This window comes from Anastrepha obliqua, chromosome 3, assembly GCF_027943255.1.
Source record: "Anastrepha obliqua isolate idAnaObli1 chromosome 3, idAnaObli1_1.0, whole genome shotgun sequence".
NCBI lineage: Eukaryota > Metazoa > Arthropoda > Insecta > Diptera > Tephritidae > Anastrepha > Anastrepha obliqua.
The window spans coordinates 15,311,774-15,334,711 of record NC_072894.1 but is presented as its reverse complement, the minus strand read 5'-3'; the positions used below and the strand labels follow the sequence as shown (position 1 = coordinate 15,334,711).

Sequence of the window (22,938 nt, the reverse complement as noted above, 5' to 3'; positions counted from 1 at the left end):
TCAAAAGTCTTCAATACTGGAGAAAGGAGAGTTGTTGACCGATAAGAATCCCCTTGGTTGATCCAAGGTTTCAGTAGTGGGACTACTCTCCCTGATTTCCACTTGTCAGGAATTACGAGAGTGGCCATGGAAATATTGAAAATCCTTAAGAGATACTCTACCCCATTTTTCAGCATCAGCATGTTAAGTCGTTGTTGTTGTTGTTGTAGCAGCATAAACATTCCCCATACTTACATACGGGGAATGCTGCTGGAGTGACAGTCCTTGGCCGGATATAAATCCGGGTCGTTTCGGTAACGTAGAACCGACTGTCGTGGAAACGAGCATGTTAAGTCCGTCAGGGCCAATGGCTTTTAATGATTTCATTTTGTTCATGGCCCCCTGGACCTCATCACTGGAGAAAGCAAGCGGTGCGCTGTTGTTCGGAAGTTTGTGCAGCCGTCTGATGGCACGACGCTTGAATCTGTCGGCCGGAGAATGCAATATGAATTCCCGGCTAAAGTAGCTCGCGCGCGCATCTCTTTGGGTCCGACGAAGTGCAACCGTTGACGGTGATATCCACCTTGTCGTTGTGTTTCGTCGGGTTCGACGGGGACCTTACGGTGGACCAGAGCCTACTGACAACAGTGGTGAAGTTGCAGGTTTTCAAATGCCCTTCCCATTTAGTCCGCTTGGGTGACCAGTTGCCGAATCTCCGAATTGAGATCGTTTATGCGGGTATCACCGGGGTCGGCCTGGCGTAGGTGATCATGCTCGTTTGCTAGAATGACTGCTTCATTCCCATGGCAGCCGGTTCTACATTACCGGAATGACTCGGACTTTTCCCGACCAAGGGCTACCACCCCACTAAACTAGCCCTGTCTAGTGTACCGTACCTTGAGCTTCCAGTCAAAATTCGTAGCTGCAGCGGACCCAATATAACCTTGCTACAAGTCTGTAGATGACTTCATTGTTGCTGCTAACCATGCTGACACTAGTTGATCATCTGGTGAAAACAGTTTTCTTGTTAGCCGCAATAGTTTTCAATTATGCAACAGTGAAGAAATTTAAATAGATGCTCGTTAATAAATTTGTATAACCATTTCTTATTTGCATACCTAACTATAAACCCAAAAATACATGAATTTATTGGCTTGGCTCTTTTAGTTTGTATACAGTTTTCATGTCGCATAATCAAGTTTTGTATAAATTTATAAACAGTAAAATACAAAAGCACCATATTACCCTATATATTACCAATCCTTTGGGAATGATATTTGAAACATTAATATATAATATTATTGATACAATCACTGGTTTCCTTTTTTATCTGAATCACCGGTTGACTTCTCCTGAAGACGGCGACGCCGACGCGCCATGTAGACCACCCAAATGAAGGACACTATACTCATTGTAACTGTGCGCAACTTCATAAAAAATATTTAATTTGATTTTTTAATGTTTAAAGAAATACCATAATTAATTAACCTTACCATTGGAGGAACAAATGCCATATTGAGAAAGACAGGAATGGATAAGTACTGCCAATTGGTACGCAGTAGCGGCCAATAGAGTTTTTTCAAATTAGCAACAGCGACTTCATGCGAGTTCATCTGTTAAATAAAAATACAAAATTTATTAAACCAAACTAGCGAATTATTAGCAAGATGCTGATTACAAAATATTATAAAACTTACCTCAAATATGGATAGAAAATATAGTGAGAGCAGTTGGTAGAATGGAGCAAAAACCAAGCGTTCAGACAAGAACTGGAAAAACCGCCGAAACTTCATATCATGATTGAAGAGACGTTCCACCGTTCGGTAAAAATAATGTGGTACAGTGCCGCCAAAGATTAGGCTAAGATGTCAATTTATTATTGAAGATTTAAAATTTAATTTTATGCAAAATAAACGTACATATACACGTACTTTAGTATAAAGCCATTATCTTATCAAAATACTTAACAACCGTAACCGCTCTGGCATTTGAGGAAATTATTAAAGCTAAAAGAGACATACCCAAAGAGGCTATACGCGATTACACTTTCCTGATTGACCTTTTGGCCAGCAATGCGCTGCGCAGTATAATTCGCCGATCCTGCTAGTATAGAGCTAAAAACGAATTCATATACGTACCCTTAAATATATGTTCGAAAACAAAGTTATATTCAAATACTCACCTAGTTATAGATTTGGTGCGCACCGGATGATTGAAAAGTTGCTCCAAGTAAATTCCTACCAACGAATAGATGGGCTTTGATAGTGACATTATGGTTGGTTTTGAATTAAACCCTGTATGTAGTAAGAATGTGCCTACGTAGTATGAGGTATTTATATCAGCTACGTATATTTGAAGATTACTGTGAAAGTGCAGAAAACCCTGCAACTGTTCAAAGAGCAAAGGCCAAATTTAATATAATGTTTTATTTTACCAATTTTTTCAAAGTGGCCTCTCTTCTTTTTTATTCTGATATTATCAAACCTGTATTTAATTCTAAACTACGTTTCCCATTTGCTGAGATAAATAATAAATTGAGCAGAACTAACTGATTAGTGTATTTTATTGTCTCCTCAGCCTTATCTTTGTGTGAATTGTTAAATTAAACAAATTTAGAAATCCAGGCGAATTCATACAACGTGACTTCGGTGGGCTACACCATTTACACAAATTTTGTTTTTGTAATTTTTTGGTTTGAATGTAAAACGATTAATGAGCATGTAAACAAACCCACAAGGCAAGAAACAAAGATATGGTGCACTTTTACATTTAAAACCACCAAATGAGAATAAAAATTAAACAAATCAGCTACTAACGCGAAGTCACCTTGTGTGGATTCGCCTTTATTCCCTTCTGTTAGGCATCAAGTGCTGCCAGACATGGTTTTATTGTGATAATGATAGAGTGAGAGATTGCGCCTTCCGAATTCACTGTGTCGTAAGAGTCCATGAATAAACAAACACAAGGAAGGGGAATTACTTGTGTGTGAAGAAGAAAAGTAGGCGAAAACAATGGAAACACCTAAACACAAAAAATTACACGCGCATGCATATACTTTTTTGCGACGGCGTCTTCCGCATAAAAATGCAAATAAAGTGCATTTGAAAGCTTTATATTAATTTGTGGCACTTCGTTTTCATTAGTTTGTTTATTTTAAATCTTTAATAACACAGCCTTCCCAAAATGGCGAAAAATAAAGTAAATATTTTGTAAGCTACCACCTAAGGTACTCAATTTGCCTTAGTTTTATAGCATCTTGTTTTTAAACGTTGCCACAAACTTCAGTAGCCCGTTTCTGTCACCATTTTCGATCAAGTTTTCGATTAAAATGATGACGTCCCAATGACACTACTAAATGTGTTTTTGTAAAGACATGAGACGAATTGATGTTTTTGTTGTATCAGCATACTTGGTTTGACGCAAGACGAATCTTTTAAAGGTGGAGTTGGTTAATCAGCTGAGTTGCTTTTTTTCGCTTTGTCCATGTGGGTGTCAGCTCAGAATGAAACAGGGTGAATTTATTATTTGATTTCTAGTTCCTGAATACTTTGCTTTGACAATCAAACGTACAGAACAGTGTTGTTTGTCTAGTGCAACCACCTTTAATGAATGCGCCTTGGCTTGACGAATTGATCGACAATCGAGGTAATCAAGTTACCTAATCCATTTCACTACGGTTACTCGATTGAATTGACTTCTATATACAAATGAAATAAATATTGTCTCACTTGGCCTTGGGCTGGTAACAACAAACATTAATTTAATTTTCTTCTTGGTTTTTTCCATATAATTTTGATGCACCGTTTCATTCCATTTTTATTTCAAGTCTTTCGAATTTTTGTCAACTCGATCTGGAAAATTGAAACAGCTTAAATTAATTAGCAGTTATATTTAATGGTAACTTTCTTAACTTATATATATAATATATAATAATTTCTTTATTTATTTATAAATATTTCATCTTACATTACAATAATTTTTACAATAATTCGTTTAAATATACATATAAATACATAAAGAAAGAAATAATAAATTTGTGGCAATAACAATGTTGTCTGTCACAACTCAAAAATTAATCAAAAATTGAACTCTGCAATAAGAAAATTTCTATAGCGTAAGGCTGAGTATATAAAGCAAGTTAGTATTTTCCAATTGTGGCCATTAAGTATATCTATTACTTCTGCTTCATTTAGCTTCGCTGCGTTTAGGTATTTTATTCTGATCTCCTTCAGTACCGGACATCTTCCTAAGAAGTGCTGCATATTTTCTTCCTCGTTTAAATTGCAGAGGGTGCATATTTTCTGAGCATTTCCATACGTAGTTGCATTTAGCTTCAGTAAACCACATCTTGCTTTGAAAATTGTCGTAATATCAGCTAGCCGCATATCTTCTTTAATATATGATTCCCCTTTTGAGTAGTCTAAATGTTTATAAATTCGCTTCTCGCTTGACTGTGCTTTTTGCCTTGCCATGTTGATATCTTTTACTCTCATTTCGGTAAGAAGTTGCACACAGCGATCTTGCCAGTCTATAGAAGTGATGTTTTCTTCAAATTTCAGACCGAACTCCATTCCCATGTCGTTCAGATGTTTAAGCCAAAATACATTTTTATTTAAGATGCCTTGCGTTAGTTTGTGTGGGAGTCTGTTGCAATTATATTTGTAAATAGTTTTCCAGATATACTTCATGTGTAATTCTAAAGAATACATGTGGCTATCTTCTATATTAGTTTCTAATGTTATTGCATAATTTGGAGTGAACTCGGGTAGTTTGAGGATTCTTTTAATAAAGTAGCGTTGAAGTTTATTTACCTCATCGAATAAGGCATATCCCCAAACTTGCGCTGCGTAGGTTTGTATCGCTCTGCATACCGCTTGGAACAGCTTCCATTTTGATTTTAATGAAATGAATGGCTTCGCTAAAAAATCGTTCCATGTGCAATTAATACTAGCTTTTGCTGAAGTATTTCTGGCTTCTAAGTGCTTGCCGAATGCCATTTTGGGTGTGAGAATGACACCAAGATATTTATATTCGGCCACCAATTTAATTTCTTTACCTTGGTACCACCATTTTTCAGCCTGGGAAAGTCGTCCACCTCTTCTAAACACCATCATCTCCGATTTATTTTGGTTTACTTCCATATTCCATTCAGCGCAGTATTTCTCCAGGTTATTAATCATGGATTGCATGACTTTAGGGTTATCCGCTAGGAGAACGATATCATCGGCATAAAGGAGAATACGTATATTCATGCCCTCAACCAATAGACCACCTTCTAAATAGTCGTGCAAATCGTTTAGATATAAAATGAACAATAATGGCGACAACAGACATCCTTGTTTCACACCAGTGCAGGTTTCAAAATAGTCGGATACTTCTTTTCCCGTCCAAACCGCCGATCTAGTATTACCGTAAATATTTTCTATGAGGTTCGTTATTTTGCTAGATATTCCCATCTGTCGAAGTTTATAAATCATCGGTCTCCTCGGCACCCTGTCGAACGCCGCCTTGAAATCAACAAAATATGCGTAAACTTTTTGATTTTCATTAAACTTTAGATGTACAATAGACGCAAGGTTATAAATGTTATCTACAGTTGAATAGTTTCTTCTAAAGCCGGCTTGGAATTCTGTGAGCACGTTGTTTTTTTCTACCCAATTAGCAAGTCTTGCGTTTATCAATCCCATTAACACCTTTGCGATAGAATTCATAAACGATATTCCCCGATAGTTACTGGCTGCATTTACATCTCCCTTCTTAAAAATTGGGAAAATTATCGTTTTCTCAAAAGTTTCATCGATTCTTCCGCTCTCAAAAATTATGTTGTATACCTTTGTTAACTCTAACTTAAATTCTGGCGAAGCAAACTTTAGCAGCTCATAAGGTATTCTATCTTCTCCTGGCGCTTTATTGGTTTTAGCATTTTCAATGGTTTTTTCAACTTCCATAAATGTTATATCTTTATCGAGATATTCATCTTTACATAGCGCAGCTGCGTAATAAATGTCTTTTGTTAATTGCGGTTGGTTTAGTAGGCTTTGAAAATAGTATTTAAAATCGTTCGCAGTGATATTTGTACCAACTTGAAATGACTTTCCTCTTATATCCTTCGCTAAACTCCACTTTCTTAACTTTGTTTTGGTGGTTTTCAACACCCATTGTGCTCAAATAAAATTAGACTTCTGAAAACGACGAAATGTAAAAAAAATTCTAAGCAGTTTTGGCATAATTTCAGTCTGGTGTAATACCTTCAAGTATTGCAATGCGTTGACGGTGTGATATTATAATTGGGTGTGGGAAACACAATTGGCGGCCACAGCAGCCGAATAGGTTGGTGCATGACAACCAGTCGGAATGCACAGAGAACGTAGGTTCGAATCTCGGTGAAACGCCAGAATGAGGAAAAAGTTTTTTCTAATAACGGTCGCCCCCTGGAATGCAATGGCAAACCTCCGAGTGTATTTCTGTCATGAAAACGTTTCTCATAAAAATATCTGCTGTTCGGAGTCGGCTTGAAACTGTAGCTCCCTCCATTTGTGGAACAACTTGTAGACGCACGACACAAATAGGAGGGGAAGCTTGGCCAAACACCCAAAAAAGGTGTACGCGCTAATTATATATATAATCATCTTATGTATATATATATATATGGAAAACAACATTGCAACAAAAGTTACAAAATGTAGACGTGAAAATTTGATTGCACATTTTGTAGCGAACTGTGAGCACCTCAGTTACTAATATGTATTCCTTTTTTAGCTGCCAGATAGCAAAACAAATTTTAGTTGTCACTTTAAAATTTTTGTTACGTTACAAAATTAAATAAAGAATTAACAGAAATTTAAAAAAATGTAAAAAGGTGACTAGCCTAATTAAAAAACAAAACAACCGGGTTTTAGAAACACTGACTTGTTTTGAACATCCCTAGCTCATTCTGAGAAATGTGACACTGACACAAAATTATTCGTTTTGTTGTTTTTTCTCATCGATATCCACTGACAGAACTTAATGTTCTCTTCATAGAGTGTGTTAAATAAAGTCTATAAATAAAAGCAAGCACATATGTATAAAACCCTAAATTAATTAAATTGAAGGTGCTCAATTAATCGTAAATTCATTAGCACAAATTACTAAGAAATTATGATAGATTTAAAAAGTAAGACGTAGGCCAAACAACTTACCCAACGATTCAGTAGTTTATAGCGGAAAATTTAGTCGACGTGTGTGAAAGAAGGCCAGGAAAAGTATCAGCTGCGCTTGTTACTATTATTTGTGATTGTGCGTATACGGTGATCATCTTAAACGAAATTTGAAAGTAATTTCTACAGTTACGCGAGTATCGGAAGGTACCTCAACTGTACAATAGTGCATATGGACGAAGATTTAGTCATCTAACACTTGATTTGCTTATTACATTTCTTCAAATATTACAGATAGAGTATCGTGTAACGGTCTCCATATTCACAATGTACTGTCTACAATGCCTGCTACCAGTATTGCTTATACCGAAGCCAACAAATCCGGCGCTTATGGAGACGCATGTTATGTTTATTGTACTCTACTTAATTGGCTTTTTTCTCGAGCGGAAGCCTTGCACCATCTGCAGTTTAATATTTCTAACAGCGGTATTCCTTATCTGCTACAGTGGCGTAGGAAATTGCATTTTTTGGGGCAACTGTGAAGGACATCAATGTGAGAATGGTTAATTAAATGCACCGATGACTGTTCGGGACTAAATGGATACTTTGTAGATTGCAAATTAGCGTTGTGTATCCTATCGGTTAACGAAAATCATAAATTTATTTTCTTACGTTACCTTTTATAGTTCTTCAATGTTGCAGTGTGTTGTAGCGTTCAAAAAATAGATTAAAATAAATTCGCGCTTTTATTGCGTCATATTACGACGGATTATGAGGAGCCAACTCGTTATTTAAGTTATTCTCAGTCTTATTTTGTATAAAAAGATCTTGGACTCTCATGAACAAGCAATCATTTGGGTACATACATATGTGTGCATACTAATCGCGTGATTTTCGAAACTATTTCAATCTCTGTTTTGTTATGTTTAGCATTTCAGTTCAGTGATGCAGTGTAAAAGGATACTCACAAGTTAATGATATCATCGAAAATAATAATATAAAATCCAACAAACCACAATACAATTAAATGTACACATGTAATTCTTATAATGGCACTTAAAATAAAGTTACTTGCAAAAGCAAAAGTATGTAGCTAGAAACTAATATTAGAAAAAAAGGCTAACTTTCTATTGTATAGTTATACCATTTAGCTTCAGCTTTCAAATTGTTTCTAGTGTTTTTCTATAATAATCTCCCTATAGATCAACTAAATTATTACTTTAATAAAAGAAATAACTCAATAAATTTGATATAATATAATTAATAGCGTTACTATTTTTATAAACCTGAAGCGAATGCGCAACAATTCGGTTATTTGAATTTTACATTATTTACGCTTAACATGGACATAGACTATATGCTTGAGTATGTAAAGATATTATTACTCAAAATATATTTTTTTCCATTTGAAACTAAGTTTAACTTAAACTATTTACAAGCAAAAAAAGATTGACTCAAAATAAAGATTATTTTACAATACTAAACTTAGAGAGCCGAAATCTTACTGTTTGACACAATTTGGGTTGTTGCTTCGTATCAACTACTTTTCAACCAAAAAAAATGTAGTTTTGTACGGGTTTTGGAACAGAGCCGCTATCGGGCCATATTTCTTCAATCACGAAGAGAGTCGAACTGCCTTGTAAGAATATTAGCGGATTTCCAATTGAGCGTTTATTTATGAACAGAATTGAGAATATAACACATTTTATATAATAAGTATAAATGAATATGTACATAAATTCAAAATAATGAATAAATGAAATTTCAGGAATATTACTTATGAACAACTACTCGCAATTACATTTAGCACTTCATAAGTATATCATTAAAAACATCAAATTTAGGTAGTTCAGCGGCACATGACGGAAAATCACCGTCGTCATAATCCTCCAAATACAAATGAGGCTTAATAGATTTTGTTAGCAAATTACTAAAATCTTCCTCCGGCTCGTAAAATTCCTCAATGTCGCTGTTTGATTTCTCATCGAAATCTAATATAGAACCGCCACTCCGTATTTTCTCCATAACCTTCACCAAAGCAACTTCATCAACTCCACCATAATATTCGGTCCATATCTCCTCGTCGCTTTTAGTGCAACTTTCCGTACAACACGATTTTGGGAAATCAAATAAATCGAATAATTCATTGGGATCTAGAGTAAATTTATTTCCCCCTTCATTTTGAAAGCAGGATTTTTTGTTTGTAACGCCATTGTCATTACATCTGACGCCTTTATTCGCGTGCAACAAATTAGTTTCTTTTACATCTCCTTTCAGGGGAGTAACGCCAATCTGATTGTGAATTACATTTTTTAGTTCGCCAAAAACTTGCTTCTTTTTAACGGAATGCACCCTTGGGTGTACCTGGTGTAATTTCGCCGATACAAACTTATTTTCGTCTACATAAGTTCGCTTATCATGCCACATATTTGCCATATTTGTTGAAATAGTGGAATATTTCGTATGAGAATGTTTAATTGTGCAAAAATATTAAATAAAATAGGCGCGCAAATTTTCTTTACATTTTTGAATACAGTTAATAAATGACAATTGTTTTCGTTTGGCTTGTGTCAAACTCAGGGTTGCATTTAAGTAAAGCTAAAAAGAGATAATCACAGCTGTCATATGTATCACGAAAGGGAACGGCTTTCTTTTATAGCGCGGCTATACCCGAAAGTCATGAAGTAGATATATTTTACATATTTAATAATACGTTCACACATGTATTAATCACCTATAAATCCACCAAATTAATCTACCCGTTCACATATGGCAGATTACCTGCAAAATTGACAATCAGCTGTCAATACTGCTTTGAGAAATTTTTCTTCATAGAATCTATTTTGGTGGAATATTTTGCTGTTTTTGGTTTCTTTAATTATTATTAACGATATGAAGAAAATACAATTGGCTTCTAATAATAAACAGTCGGAGGAAATCCGTATGCGACGTTTACTGAGGTTGCAAAAAACTATGGCAGCAATGTGCATGGGATATTCTACATATATCACATTTTATAATAAGTAATAAGAGGACAAAACACACGCTTTTTCTCTCAAATGAATACATAATTTTATTACAATTATGTTTACAGACCAGTTTTCTTTGCTGGCATACATTACATTTAGATTTTATTTTGATGTTTCTCCTTACGTTCGTAATAATAATTATCGATAACAGAGAAAACACAGGGTTGTATGTCAAAAAGTATCGTTATTATCTAAGATTATTTTATAATCTCTCTTTATGAGAAATCGCGCTTTTTAATTACGGATTCTGAGTTAAGCGCGAAAAAGGATGGAGATAATATTTCGTGCATGTAATTGTAGCCGGCGCTGCGCATAGGAAGAAATATTATCTAAATGAAAGTAGAAGTGAGTATTCCTTTGCTTACCTGCATTTACATACACATTGCCGCAACGCAAACAAAAATACATCAAAATTGAACGTAATTGATAATTCAAGTTCGAAGCTTCAACAACTTTATTTACGTTTATCATTTTCTGCTCAAGTAAATTGCCTTGATGGAAAACCAAAACCAAAACGAATCCAAATATTCTATGTTTTTAGTTATCTGTGAATGCCATCCCTGTAATAAATTCGCCTTGAGAATGCTCCTTTAATTCAGGGTTGCATGTATGGAAGATGAGTTTTCCCATTATTTTCCAATAGAGTAAGCGCGAAATTTGTCTTGGCAGATTAAAAATTTTATTTAATTTTTGTTTTAAGCCAGGTTTATTGTTTTAAACATAAGTTCGTATCGCAGAAATTTATTCACGACGTTGAAAATGGAAGACTTTCAGAAAATTGAAAAGATTGGTGAAGGCACATACGGCGTGGTTTATAAGGGCCGCAATCGAGTAACAGGACAAATAGTAGCGATGAAAAAAATCCGGCTGGAGTCTGACGATGAAGGAATACCATCGACAGCCATAAGGGAAATATCGCTGCTAATGGAGCTGAAGCATCCAAACATTGTCTGTTTGGAAAATGTTCTAATGGAAGAAAACAGGTTATACCTAATCTTTGAATTCTTATCTATGGACTTAAAGAAATATATGGATACATTGCCGCCAGGGAAACTAATGGAAACTGAGTTGGTGCGGAGTTATTTGTATCAAATAACAAGTGCAATTTTATTCTGTCACCGACGTAGAGTTCTTCATCGAGATCTTAAGCCTCAAAATTTACTTATAGATAAGCAGGGTGTAATAAAGGTAGCGGACTTTGGACTTGGTCGTTCTTTTGGTATCCCAGTTCGCATCTACACCCATGAAATTGTTACTCTTTGGTACAGAGCACCAGAAGTTTTATTGGGTTCACAACGATATTCTTGTCCAGTGGACGTTTGGTCCATTGGTTGCATATTCGCTGAAATGTCTACAAGGAAACCACTTTTTCAAGGCGACTCAGAAATTGACCAACTTTTCCGGATATTCAAAATTCTAAAGACACCAACTGAAGAAACGTGGCCTGGAGTAACAACTTTACCAGATTATAAAAGTACCTTTCCATGTTGGTCGACAAATGAGCTTACCAACCAGTTAAAAAATTTGAATGAACGAGGCATTGATTTGATTCAGAAAATGCTTATTTATGATCCTGTGCATCGTATTTCTGCTAAAGACATTCTAGAGCATCCTTATTTTGACGGTTTTAAATTGAAAATTGAAAACAATGAAATTTAGAAATGGAGCATTAATTTTAGTCATACAAATATCATAATATATGCTAAATTTATAATACTAATATAATAGTACAAAACGACGGCCGCCTTAGCCGAATGCATTGATACGTGACTACCATTGGGTGTACTTAGGTTCGAGTTTCCGTGCATGAAAAACTTAAATAAAAATTTGGTTTCTAATACCGGTCGCCCCTCGACAGGCAATGGCAAATCTCCGTGTGTTTGCCGTTCGGAGTCGGGTTAAAACTGTGGGTCCCTCATTTGTGGAACAGCATTAAGACGCACGCCACAAATTGGAGGAGGATCTCCGCCAAACACACCAAAAGGGTGTAAACGTCAATCACATATATAATATTTTACTCTTACGTTAATTAAAATGTTTACTTAAATGTAGTTAAATGAATATACATATATAATTCAACATACGATACGCTTTTACTTTATTTACCTATAATACATAGTGTACCTCTACTAAATAGTGTCCGTGGTATTCTAAAATTGTAGTTTATACTTGACAAAAGGGATGTGGCGTTTACCTCAGTATTTGAAAAACGCCGTTTACAAGGGGAATTCTAACATTCTCGTACCGTTTATAGAATTATGACAATTTAAAATATCTGGAATAAGTTCGACTATTTTAGGCTACATTTCCTTTCGTAAATATGTACATATATTTATTAAGTTTATTGCTATCACAATTTAGATTTGTTTTTTCGTGTAGCGAAAGTTATCAAGGCATTCGTAAACTCTTCTGTGAAAAATCGTTGGTAAAGTTCATCGTTTTCAGCAATCATCGCTCGATATAACGCATCTCGTTCATGCATTCGCACAAGTGATTTAGAAATTCGCAATGAATCCGGAGGTAACTCAGAAAACTCCTGTATCTTTGGCCAAATAATCGCATCCAATTCAGCGGGCTCGTATACTTTAGATACAAAGTTATAATGGTAAGCCTCCTGAGCGGTTATTTTTTGTGACATCAATAACATCTCGTTTGCTTTGGAGCGACCGAGTATAAATGGAAACAAGTAAGATGAACAAGCTTCCGGCACAATACCCAATTTGGTAAAGGGCGTTAAAAAATATGCCTACAAATTTAAACGACAAAACTTAAGGCATTAATGATCGAATACTTAAGTTCTTACTGTTGATGAGCACCACGCTATGTCACATAGCGCTGTTAATGTGGCTCCAATACCAATACATGGTCCATTTACTAGCGCCAAAGTTGCTTTAGGACAATCAATTAAAGCACTTATCATTTCTTTTAATATATTAATTGATTCTTTGACGTACTCTTCAATGTCGGACGAAGAAAGCGCAGAGTGAGATAAATCATTTCCGGCTGTAAAAAAATCTCCATTCCCAGTGAAAACCACAATTGTCACGTCGTCGTCCTTGGCTACTTCTCGCAACATCCTACCGAGTTCCTTATATCCGTTCCTATTAAGGCTATTACGTTTATTTGGATTGTCAAAGGTTACCAACAAAGTTTTGCCCCGCTTCTCTAGACGAATCTCATTATATCCTTGATAAGAAGCCATAACAGTATCACTTTCTACTTTCACAATTAAATTCTAATTATAAACTAGACTATCAAGCATGAACCAGAAAGGTAAAAGTTAGTTAAGTAGTAATAGTACTTAACAAAGTCCATTTACGAATTACGAGTTAATAAACATTTTTTGTACATAGGCGAATCCAAAGGTGACGGCTAAAGCAACAACAACATTTACATGTCATTTGTTTTTGCAATGTGTGAATTCGCCTCTTTTTGGATTTTCCTTTTTTCTTTATTTGTAAAGAAAATGTGAAAAAGTAATGATAAATTCAGAGAATTCGTAGATGTCAAAATAATGGAAAGATATTCAACAATTTGGCACCAATTCTCCCATGACCAATAGGAGAGGGATTATCTATGGGCGAGGGCGTTAATATTATCTATGGCGTTAATGTCAACATGTATTGAAATTTCATTGACAGTGAAAATTTTTCCCAAATAACAAACGTATTTTAGTATCATCTAGGGATTTATGTTGCGTGTTTTCATTGGTTTTTAAGGGAGAAAATGGCAGAGTTTCTAGCTGAAAATAATGCTTGTGGGCAAAGTTTACTACATATCGTATCTGTGGGCAATGCCATAATTGCAGAAATACTACGCCTCAAGGATTACATACCGGAGATTTATCGGTAAGATACAAGTCTAATTAAATCAATACCAGAAAGTAAAACAAAGCTTGATATTCAGTCTAGAATCTAAAAGTGATCTTCAAAAGTATTCCGATATTATATTAGACTTCAGTTACTTGAAAGTAGCAGAGGCGCAGGAGAAAAAAATTGAGGAAAGTCCGGTAAGCACAATACGATAATTTTATAATTAATTTGAAAGCCTCACACATAATATGACTCTGCATTTTGCTTGGTACTTCCCTTTTTATTAAGGAATTGCAAGATTTAGACGATGAAATACGCGAAAATTATCTGGATTTATTGACACGATTTTACTTGGCTTTTGAGAGCACTCATCAATACGCTGTAGATCTTAACCAATTCATTGATGAATTAAATCGAGGCTACTATATTCAGCAAACGCTGGAATCTGTGTTGCAAGACGGTGAGGGAAAGCAATTGTTGGTAATTCATGTAGCTTCAGTTATCGATATGACCATCATCCTACACTTTTTCACCTTCAATTTTAGTGTGAAGCTTTGTATTTGTTTGGCACAATGCTTTTGCTTCTGGATTATCACATTCCGGGCATCATACGCGAGCGCCTTTTAATATCATATTACCGATATAGTGCTGCAAAAGCGCAAGGAGATAGTAATATTGACGACGTTTGTATGCTGCTACGCTCAACAGGGTTTGAGGCAAATACTGTAGGAGCTCACTCCAACGCAAAGCAAACCTCACCAGCTCAATATCCAGTTGCTTACTTCTCCCGTTTTACGTTTGATAAAACCTTTATTGATATGGTAATCGGTCGTTTGCGATGCGACGACCTTTACAATCAATTGTCCATTTACCCACATCCCGATCACCGGTCCACCGCACTTTCCACACAAGCAACTATGCTTTTTATATGCCTTTTCTTTACACCACAAACTTTACACGCCCAAGTGGCGCAAATGCGTGAAATCGTCGACAAATTCTACGCCGATAACTGGGTTGTATCGGTATATATGGGCTTAACCATTAACCTGATTGATGCGTGGGATGAATTTAAGGCGGCGAAAGCAGCTTTGGCACCAGTAGTGGATACAGGCGTTAAAGGCTTTTGTTTGCTCCATAGAGAGAAAATGAGCAAAACTCTAAAACAGACCCAAGAAATTTTAAGAGTTGGTGTACTAACTGATGATTTTGTGTTACAAAATATTACAAAAATTCTTCCCTTAATGCGGCAATGCAATGTTTTGCTGCGTTGGTATTTCACCCACACCTCCAAAGCTGTACTAGAATTTTCTCAAAGCTCACAAAAGGCTCAGCAGCTTGAGCGGTTGGTTTGTACTGAGTTAGACTATCAAAGTGAACAGTTATTAGAACTTTTGCTAGACTGCAGTCAGTTAGAGTTGGTTGTCAAAGATATATTGCGTAATTTAATAAGCGCGAAAAACGAACGCTGGTCACAATTCAAACGTGAGGCACTGGATCGCCTGAACGAGCTAAGCGAGGCATTCGGTGGCTCGCGTCCTCTGTCAAAAATAGAGAATAACCCACAGTTGAAGTTGTGGTTCAGTGAAATATCTAATGAAGTTCAAAAACTCAACGAAAAAAATGCCAATGTCTCAGGGCGAACACTAATTCAGTTAATCCAGGCTCTTGAAGAGGTGGAGGAGTTCCACAATTTGCAAGCGAATATGCAAGTAAAGCAGTATCTGCATGAAACTCGTGAGTTTTTGCACCGCATGATACAGGTGCGTAGATAAACAATTGAGAATCTGTTTTTTCCGTAAATCTATTGCACTTTCTTCCAGGTCATTAACGTCAAGGAGGACATCCTTATCAATATGCAACTGATAAGCGATTTGAGTTATGCCTGGCGTTTGCTTGATCGAGATTTTACCGTGATCATGCAGGAAAGCATTAAAAAGAACCCAAAGTCGGTAATACGCCTGCGTGCAGCATTCCTTAAGCTAGCGAGCGCACTCGAAATTCCACTATTGCGTATAAATCAGGCACATAGCGAAGACTTAGTATCGGTTTCAAACTACTACAGCACCGAGCTTGCGAATTATATGCGCAAGGTACTGCAGATCATTCCAGAAACAATGTTCAGCATCCTGGCACGCATCATACATTTACAAACAGAGGTGCTGCACGAAATACCAACGCGCCTCGAAAAAGACAAACTGAAAGAATACGCCCAATTTGATGATCGCTATACAGTTGCAAAGCTAACGCATTCAATTGCGATTTTCTCCGAAGGCATACTAATGATGAAAAAGACGCTGGTGGGTGTAATTGAACTAGATCCCAAACAACTACTTGAGGATGGTATTCGCAAAGAAGTTGTGCGACACCTCGCAAACGCGCTCAATATAGGACTGATTTTCACGAAAACAAATAAAGCGAAGCAACAGCCAACGGCTGAACTGGAAGCGAAGTTGCAGGCCTTAGCCAAAATCATGGATGGATATAGGCGCTCCTTTGAGTATATACAGGACTATTTGAAGATTCATGGCTTGAAGATTTTGCAAGAAGAAATAACACGTATTATTAACTACAACGTAGAGAGAGAATGCAATGCGTTCTTGCGCAACAAAATACAAGATTGGCAGTCACGCTACCAAAGCCAAACTATACCCATACCATGTTTTCCACCTTTGCAAGGTGACACTTCGAAATCAAACAATTTCATCGGTCGTTTGGCACACGAAATACTCCAGTGCACTGACCCTAAGCAAACAATATTTCTAGAACTCAAAGCAGCTTGGTATGAGAAGCGCGCGCCACACAAAGAGGTACTAAACGCAAGCTTCTTCAGCAAAGTACGTGAAGCAATTGGACCGGCAGGATTGGTGGGCTTGGATCGTCTATACTCATATATGTTTGCGGCTGACCTGAAACGCAATCTGGACAAGATGCAAAAGAATTTAGCCAATGATAACATGTGGGTGGAAGCACTAAAAAGTCTAAGTACAGAATTGGAATCCAAACAATTTCCGGGAACGAGTGCAGCAAATCCATCCAAATTTTACTTCAACTACCATAGTCGGTGGGTGAAAGTGTGGCCTACTCTATTGGAATGGATACAAAATTTGGGTCATAAGCAAATATTGCGCCAACAGTTGGTATTTGAATTGAACAGAAGCAGCAAATGCAATTCGAAAAATTTAGAATCGGCATTGGAAACCTTCAACAGGTAAATACCAAATAAAAAAGTTTAAACAGCGTATATTTTTTAGTGATCGCAATCCTGGTTGCGGCTAAACCTTGATTAATAACTTCGGTATCCATTATTGTTCTCTGAACTCTTTAACAGCTTCATCTTACTTGAATTATCCCATTATCTCGCCTTATTCGACACTCAAATTTAACTTTATTTTAAAAATGTTACAGAGCGTTATTGAATGAATTGGAGCGGCCAGCTGTCTATACGAAATTCATCGACTCAGAACGTGGCAGCCAATTGCTCGTAGAATTTAATGAGTACCTAGCATTTACGGGCTCGTACGAACCACTCGAACAAGTTTTTCTTAAAACCAATAGTACACATCACGTGGCACTCTTTCTATTCTTATTTACAATAGCGCACCTGCCACGTCTGCAATTTACTGTCTGCACGAATAGTCTACTGGCAAAAAATACCAAAGATAACATAGACGGAGCACCGTTTCTGGTTGGACTAATTACTGTTTTGCAACAGTTCCATAAAGACGTTAAGCTGTTGTACTTAACTTATCTTTGCCAATACGCCACTGTGATAGCTGAGTCGAGCATCAGGTAAATAAGCTCTAAGCAAACTTTAATATGTAGCAATAAAAAAAATGTTTAATTTTCTAGCACAAAAAATGAATTATGTACGGAGGCGACAACTGCGTTGCATTTTCTTGAGATGTTTATTAGACTAGCTAAGTTGCCACGAACTGTTTTGTCAGAAAGCTGTCCAGCAATTATAGTAAACCAATTTGAATATTTATCTGTAAGCAATAAAACTTAAGTATTATTTATAACTGTTTTTATTAACAAAAAATATATGATACTAATTTAAAAAATTAAATGGCAATTGATTTTGTAATGAATTAGTTCTTAGGGCAAAAACTATTAACCATTAAAACACTTTCCAGGCAAGGTTTTTGTAAACGAAGTAAGTTTTGTTATTGTTTAAGCGCTTATGTAATAACAGTAGGTGCATTGCGTCCAGTAAACTTCGGCAGCTGTGAAATCTCCAAAGCGATATCTATGAGAGGTTTCAGCATTTCACTAGCCAGTCCGAGTACGTTATCCTTCTCATAAGAGTCAATGTACAAACTGCAATTATTTGTGAAAGTATTATATTTCATATAAAATATTCATACAAAACATTTCGAGCACTCACCGTACAGTAGCGCCTGAACTGCCAGTACCACTTAAGCGAATCACAATTCGACTGCCATCCTCAAAGACAATTCGCAAGCCCTGTTTTGTAGCGACAGAATGATCTACAGGATCAGTATAACTAAAATTATCAGCGACCTTCACTTTATATGTTTTGCCACCGCTCGAAAAGCTCTTTCCCACAAATGCGGGATCTGTGATATTTTTCTCCATAGTTGCAATCATCTCATTGCAAGGGTCTAATTCGCATTCCTCATAGTCGTAGCGTGTAAAATAATTACGCCCGTACGTAGCCCAATGATCTTTGAGAATATCTTCAATACCTTTGCCGAGGTGTTCCATAATCGAAAGCCAGGCTAAAACTGCCCAAATGCCATCCTTTTCACGTATATGATTGGATCCAGTACCGAAACTTTCCTCACCGCATAAGCACAGACGTCCAGCATCCATAAGATTACCGAAATATTTCCAGCCGGTTGGCACTTCAAATACCTCTTTTCCCAGTTTCTTGCCAACCAAATCAACAGCAGAAGCTGTGGGCATACTTCTAGCAAAGCCTTGTACACCATTTTTCTTGAAGTAAGGAATACATTCCAAGTTGTTTGCGATAACGGCCAAGGAATCGCTGGGTGTCACAAAGAACGCACGATGCCCGATTATCATGTTGCGGTCCTATAAACGGCACAATAAAGAAAAACAATATAAAATCAACTGGCTCACGTAAAACTCGTTTCCTACGTTTACTTACTCCGTCACCGTCAAACGCAGCACCGATATCGTAGTCTCCTTGCGCCACCGCTTGCACTAAGTCCTTAGCATATGTTAGATTTGGATCGGGATGCAAGCCGCCGAAATCGGGCAGTGGTGTAGTATGAACTACAGAGTTCTCTGTTGCACCCAAGCAGTTCAGAAAGATTTCACGCACATATGAGCCCGTCACACCATTCAGCGAATCGATGCGCATTTTAAGAGCCTTACCAGATGCCTTCCCACTAACAAAGTCGCGTAACTTCGCAAAGTCGAAAATCTCTTTCATATGGGCAACATAGTGGGCTACCGAGTCGATGACTTCAACAACGAAAGGTTTACCATTGATTTCGTATTTGTTGACATCGATTTTACTAATGTCAATTCCCAAGGCATTGACTATTTTGTACTCCTTGATGGCAGTGGAAAGTTGGTAGATGTTGTTTGTTACAGCATCTGGTGCGGGTCCACCATTTTCGCAATTGAACTTAATGCCGAAATCGTTTTCGGGACCGCCAGGGTTATGGGATGCAGTCAGCACAATTCCGCCTAAAACAATTCAATGTGTATTTATTACACGGGTAAGTATGTATGTTTAATACTAATACTATTTAAAACTAAAAATAATTTCATTTCACTTTGGAAACGACTATCGTATTTGCGAAATGATTTCCCTTATCTGGGTCTCCGTTGACATTCAGAGATGCACCTGTAAGTTTGCTTACATGCCAGATAAGGAATATTTTTCATTTTGTTTCAAATGTATATGTGGTATATATGTATGTATATGCATAAGTGTAAACAAATCCAATATTACATGAAAAAAGGTTAAGATTACAATTTCTGTAACTTTAGGCATTTTAAATCTTGTCTAACTCGTACACATATGTACATATATATGTATTTATATGTATATGCCTTCGTATATATACATTTTTATTTGGGGACCTACTTATATATATACACACTCCCTAAAGCAAGTGTAAAAGTTAAAATAATAACTTTACAAATAACTAATGATTTTCTTCAGGAATCCAGACCGCCCAATTTCTATGTTGAATAAACATACGACATAATTGTTTGGCGAATTGTTTGTTCCGGTGAGAGTAAAAAATTTGTGGTTTTTAATTATAAAATCGGTTATTCAATTAGCTTTAATTTGATATGTCACTGGCTTAAGTGGTTAGGGGTAGTCAGATTTTAGAAAAAATTGGATTTTTTTGCATTTTCTTAAAGTATAATATCTTAAAAATATTGTGTGAAAATTTGAAGTGCATCCGACAAATTCTTTTCGAGTTATTCAACAATTAACAAAGGACGCTCCGGAGTGTACGAGAGCAAGTAGCTAGTAGCAGCTGCAAGCAACCGACTTCTCGGGTTTTATTGTTATGAATGTCCATTCTGATGTATATATATGTAAGTATACCTAAATATATATATCCCCTATATATACGCTACTATATATATTTACAATTTCTAGGCAGTACAAATGCTGGATAATATTTTTTGTTGCACATTGTTAAATGCGTTTTTCTCAAAACTATGTTTTTTGAACTGGTGATCACTCTAACTTAAAAATTGCTTGGTAGATTTCAATAAAATTTATACTGCTTTTGAAAAACATAGAAAACTCGTGGCTGATCTAAGGAATTTTTATTTAAAATTTTGGTTTTTTTTTAACGAATTAACTGTCGGTTTTTTTCTCGAAAATCTGAAAAATATTTCCTCACGCCGCCATATTGTTAATTTTGAAAAAAAGCTTCGATCAGGTACAAGATTATCTATTAATAAAACCAATTTCTCTTGTGCGATTGATTTTAGATAAATCTCCAAGGATTTCTGATGATCACCGCAAGGGAAACGGGCTCCACACAAACAGCGATAACTTTTACAATTATTCATTTTTTTTTTGTTGAAATTTTGCTAAGTCAAGTCGAAAATTGATGTATTAATGCTATGTTTTTATTTTAGTAAAATAAAGCAATTGTGGCAAAAAGAAATTATTGCAAGTCATCATTTTTTCAGGCCTGACTACCTCTGACTCGTTAACAAAACTTGATTAAAAGAGAATCCAGATATCGTTCTTTGGTGTTATCTCAAAAACTATAGAGCGATTTTACGTAGAAATTGGATGGTCTGGTTCTTGTTCTCTTTTTGTTGTTTTGTGTAAAATAATATTATTTACCTAATGCTTTATTATGACGAATCAAACTTGAAACTGCCGGAGTGGAGAGGATGCCATTTTGTCCCACAAGCAATTTTCCAACCTAATCGGTATAAAACGTCATATCAATTATGTATATTATAAAGCACTTTGGAATACTTATTTGCGATATATGTACACAAATTAATCAAAACTCACCCCATTTGCAGCACATATACGGATAATGAGCTCCGCTGCCTCCTTACAATAGTAGCGGCCGTCACCACCCACTACGAGTGTAGCACCCACCAGTGCTGCACCATTGGCGTCCAATATGCACTGAACGAAGTTTTCAGTATAATTTTGTTGAGTGAAAACTTTTACCTTTAAAATTTTTTGTACAAAAGAAAAAGTTTATATATTCCACCTGACAATCAACCACAAAGTTAAAAAATTAAAAGAAATTTGTACTTTTTTGCGTAATCCGCTGGTGCCGGGCTTTTGTCCCTCATATGGTTTTGTATCAACTACAGAAATGTTTGACATATTGACGAAATTATATTTTCCGCAAGTCAGCAGGGGTTCGATACTAATATTAGACAACGTATTTATGTCCACAACACTTGAATACCAAAAACTGACTACGCTAGACTAGGCAAATAACTGATAATACACGCATGCAAGGTCAATCAAGGTCGTACCACGTCGAGTCGTGTCATCTCAAATAGCGCGAAATTTGATTATTAATTTAGGACTTAAAGCTTTATTTAAATATTAGCAAACTACTTTCCTACCAAAATATTTCTTTACCTGAATCTATATATTTGACTTTGTAACTGGTTTTTATTTAAATTACACTTAAATTCGTGTTAGAGACGCAATTAGAAACTACAGGTGCTCTTACGTATTGTAAACAAACCATTGTGAATTCTCAATAAACAAAAAATCTATCGATAACATAGGAATTTAAGGATGTGTTCAGACATGCCAAATCAAAAAATTTAGGAGAGAGTGCTTGCGCAGATCAAATTTAAGTATTGAGATATCTCATGGGCTGTGAATAGTGTGAATTGTCAAAAATCAAGTCGAACGGTGAAGATGTCACCACATCCAACGCGACAGAGAGACAAATCTTAACAGAATTCAGTGCAGTGTATTCTCACTGAGAAGTTTTAATGGGCGGGACGCGAGCAATTTCAAGCAGTGCTAAACTGAAGCACGTTGTGCACGATAGACAACTTTTTCATGAACCAATGAATAAAGATCACGTAATCGGTCAACGTATTTGTACTGAAATTTCAGAAAATGAAATTTTTAGTTTGCTTAAATTTCATTCTTATTTTTTCATTTTCATACCACAAATTATTATTATATATAAGCACTTTTTGTTACTTACTCTTTTCTTGTAACATTACACAACATCAAACTTTGTGTTAAAAGCACGACGTGACAACCAGAAATTATTTTTCTTGATCTTTTTTTTCAGCGCCCGTTTGCTATTTTTCGAATACGTGATCCTGTTTAATTGATTAATCTCAAGGGGAATTGCGTATTCTATCATTCTTGTGTTCATCCTGAATTCTATCGTTCTTGCTGAAACTGAATACAGACAATTGCAAGGATCATATCGGAACATGACAACATATTTATGCACATTCTTAATATTGTATAATACATGTAATTATAGTATTAATTACTTGTATTTC

At 36.0% G+C, this 22,938-nt stretch overlaps 7 protein-coding genes across 17 annotated transcripts; 3 read left to right on the top strand and 4 right to left on the bottom strand.

The window, feature by feature from the left end:
• Positions 1-1,106: 1,106 nt before the first annotated feature.
• LOC129242604 (peroxisomal membrane protein 2) lies at positions 1,107-2,622 on the bottom strand. Of its 8 annotated transcripts, none has more exons than XM_054879355.1 (6): positions 2,529-2,622; positions 2,162-2,294; positions 2,001-2,093; positions 1,677-1,839; positions 1,473-1,592; positions 1,107-1,406 (listed from the first exon to the last, which is right to left on the bottom strand). In XM_054879355.1, exons 2-6 carry the CDS (start codon positions 2,248-2,250, stop codon positions 1,290-1,292), a joined length of 582 nt encoding a protein of 193 aa, XP_054735330.1. In that variant the 5' UTR covers positions 2,251-2,294; positions 2,529-2,622; the 3' UTR covers positions 1,107-1,289. The 8 variants fall into 8 exon arrangements, with proteins under 8 accessions (XP_054735330.1, XP_054735329.1, XP_054735324.1 ...); XM_054879354.1 differs by having other exon boundaries at positions 2,162-2,273; positions 2,414-2,594; XM_054879349.1 differs by having other exon boundaries at positions 2,162-2,341; positions 2,414-2,593.
• Positions 2,623-6,959: 4,337 nt separating this feature from the next.
• Positions 6,960-8,606, top strand: LOC129241761 (bladder cancer-associated protein). The gene is made up of 2 exons (XM_054878262.1): positions 6,960-7,325; positions 7,413-8,606. The coding sequence occupies exon 2, from the start codon at positions 7,446-7,448 to the stop codon at positions 7,683-7,685; it is 240 nt and encodes a 79-aa protein (XP_054734237.1). The 5' UTR covers positions 6,960-7,325; positions 7,413-7,445; the 3' UTR covers positions 7,686-8,606.
• Positions 8,607-8,774: 168 nt separating this feature from the next.
• Positions 8,775-9,687, bottom strand: LOC129241760 (uncharacterized). The gene has a single exon (XM_054878261.1). It carries the CDS (start codon positions 9,552-9,554, stop codon positions 8,922-8,924), a length of 633 nt encoding a protein of 210 aa, XP_054734236.1. The 5' UTR covers positions 9,555-9,687; the 3' UTR covers positions 8,775-8,921.
• A 1,084-nt stretch (positions 9,688-10,771) lies between these two features.
• Positions 10,772-12,230, top strand: LOC129242961 (cyclin-dependent kinase 1-like). The gene has a single exon (XM_054879937.1). It carries the CDS (start codon positions 10,907-10,909, stop codon positions 11,804-11,806), a length of 900 nt encoding a protein of 299 aa, XP_054735912.1. The 5' UTR covers positions 10,772-10,906; the 3' UTR covers positions 11,807-12,230.
• Positions 12,231-12,452: 222 nt separating this feature from the next.
• Positions 12,453-13,523, bottom strand: LOC129242962 (enoyl-CoA delta isomerase 3, peroxisomal-like). The gene is made up of 2 exons (XM_054879938.1): positions 12,951-13,523; positions 12,453-12,893 (listed from the first exon to the last, which is right to left on the bottom strand). The coding sequence occupies exons 1-2, from the start codon at positions 13,347-13,349 to the stop codon at positions 12,498-12,500; spliced, it is 795 nt and encodes a 264-aa protein (XP_054735913.1). The 5' UTR covers positions 13,350-13,523; the 3' UTR covers positions 12,453-12,497.
• A 58-nt stretch (positions 13,524-13,581) lies between these two features.
• Positions 13,582-18,025, top strand: LOC129242959 (WASH complex subunit homolog 5). 3 transcript variants are annotated; one of them, XM_054879930.1, is made up of 8 exons: positions 13,582-13,767; positions 13,867-13,995; positions 14,054-14,156; positions 14,248-14,439; positions 14,505-15,719; positions 15,780-17,167; positions 17,365-17,748; positions 17,809-18,025. In XM_054879930.1, exons 1-8 carry the CDS (start codon positions 13,724-13,726, stop codon positions 17,963-17,965), a joined length of 3,612 nt encoding a protein of 1,203 aa, XP_054735905.1. In that variant the 5' UTR covers positions 13,582-13,723; the 3' UTR covers positions 17,966-18,025. The 3 variants fall into 3 exon arrangements, with proteins under 3 accessions (XP_054735905.1, XP_054735907.1, XP_054735908.1); XM_054879932.1 differs by having other exon boundaries at positions 13,583-13,767; positions 13,823-13,995; XM_054879933.1 differs by lacking the exons at positions 13,582-13,767; positions 13,867-13,995; positions 14,054-14,156 and having other exon boundaries at positions 14,342-14,419.
• Positions 17,967-22,135, bottom strand: LOC129242960 (phosphoglucomutase). Of its 2 annotated transcripts, XM_054879935.1 has the most exons (7): positions 22,043-22,135; positions 21,704-21,951; positions 21,452-21,616; positions 21,275-21,356; positions 19,091-19,638; positions 18,344-19,014; positions 17,967-18,276 (listed from the first exon to the last, which is right to left on the bottom strand). In XM_054879935.1, the coding sequence occupies exons 2-7, from the start codon at positions 21,776-21,778 to the stop codon at positions 18,138-18,140; spliced, it is 1,680 nt and encodes a 559-aa protein (XP_054735910.1). In that variant the 5' UTR covers positions 21,779-21,951; positions 22,043-22,135; the 3' UTR covers positions 17,967-18,137. The 2 variants fall into 2 exon arrangements, with proteins under 2 accessions (XP_054735910.1, XP_054735909.1); XM_054879934.1 differs by having other exon boundaries at positions 21,704-22,088.
• Between the last annotated feature and the right edge of the window lie 803 nt (positions 22,136-22,938).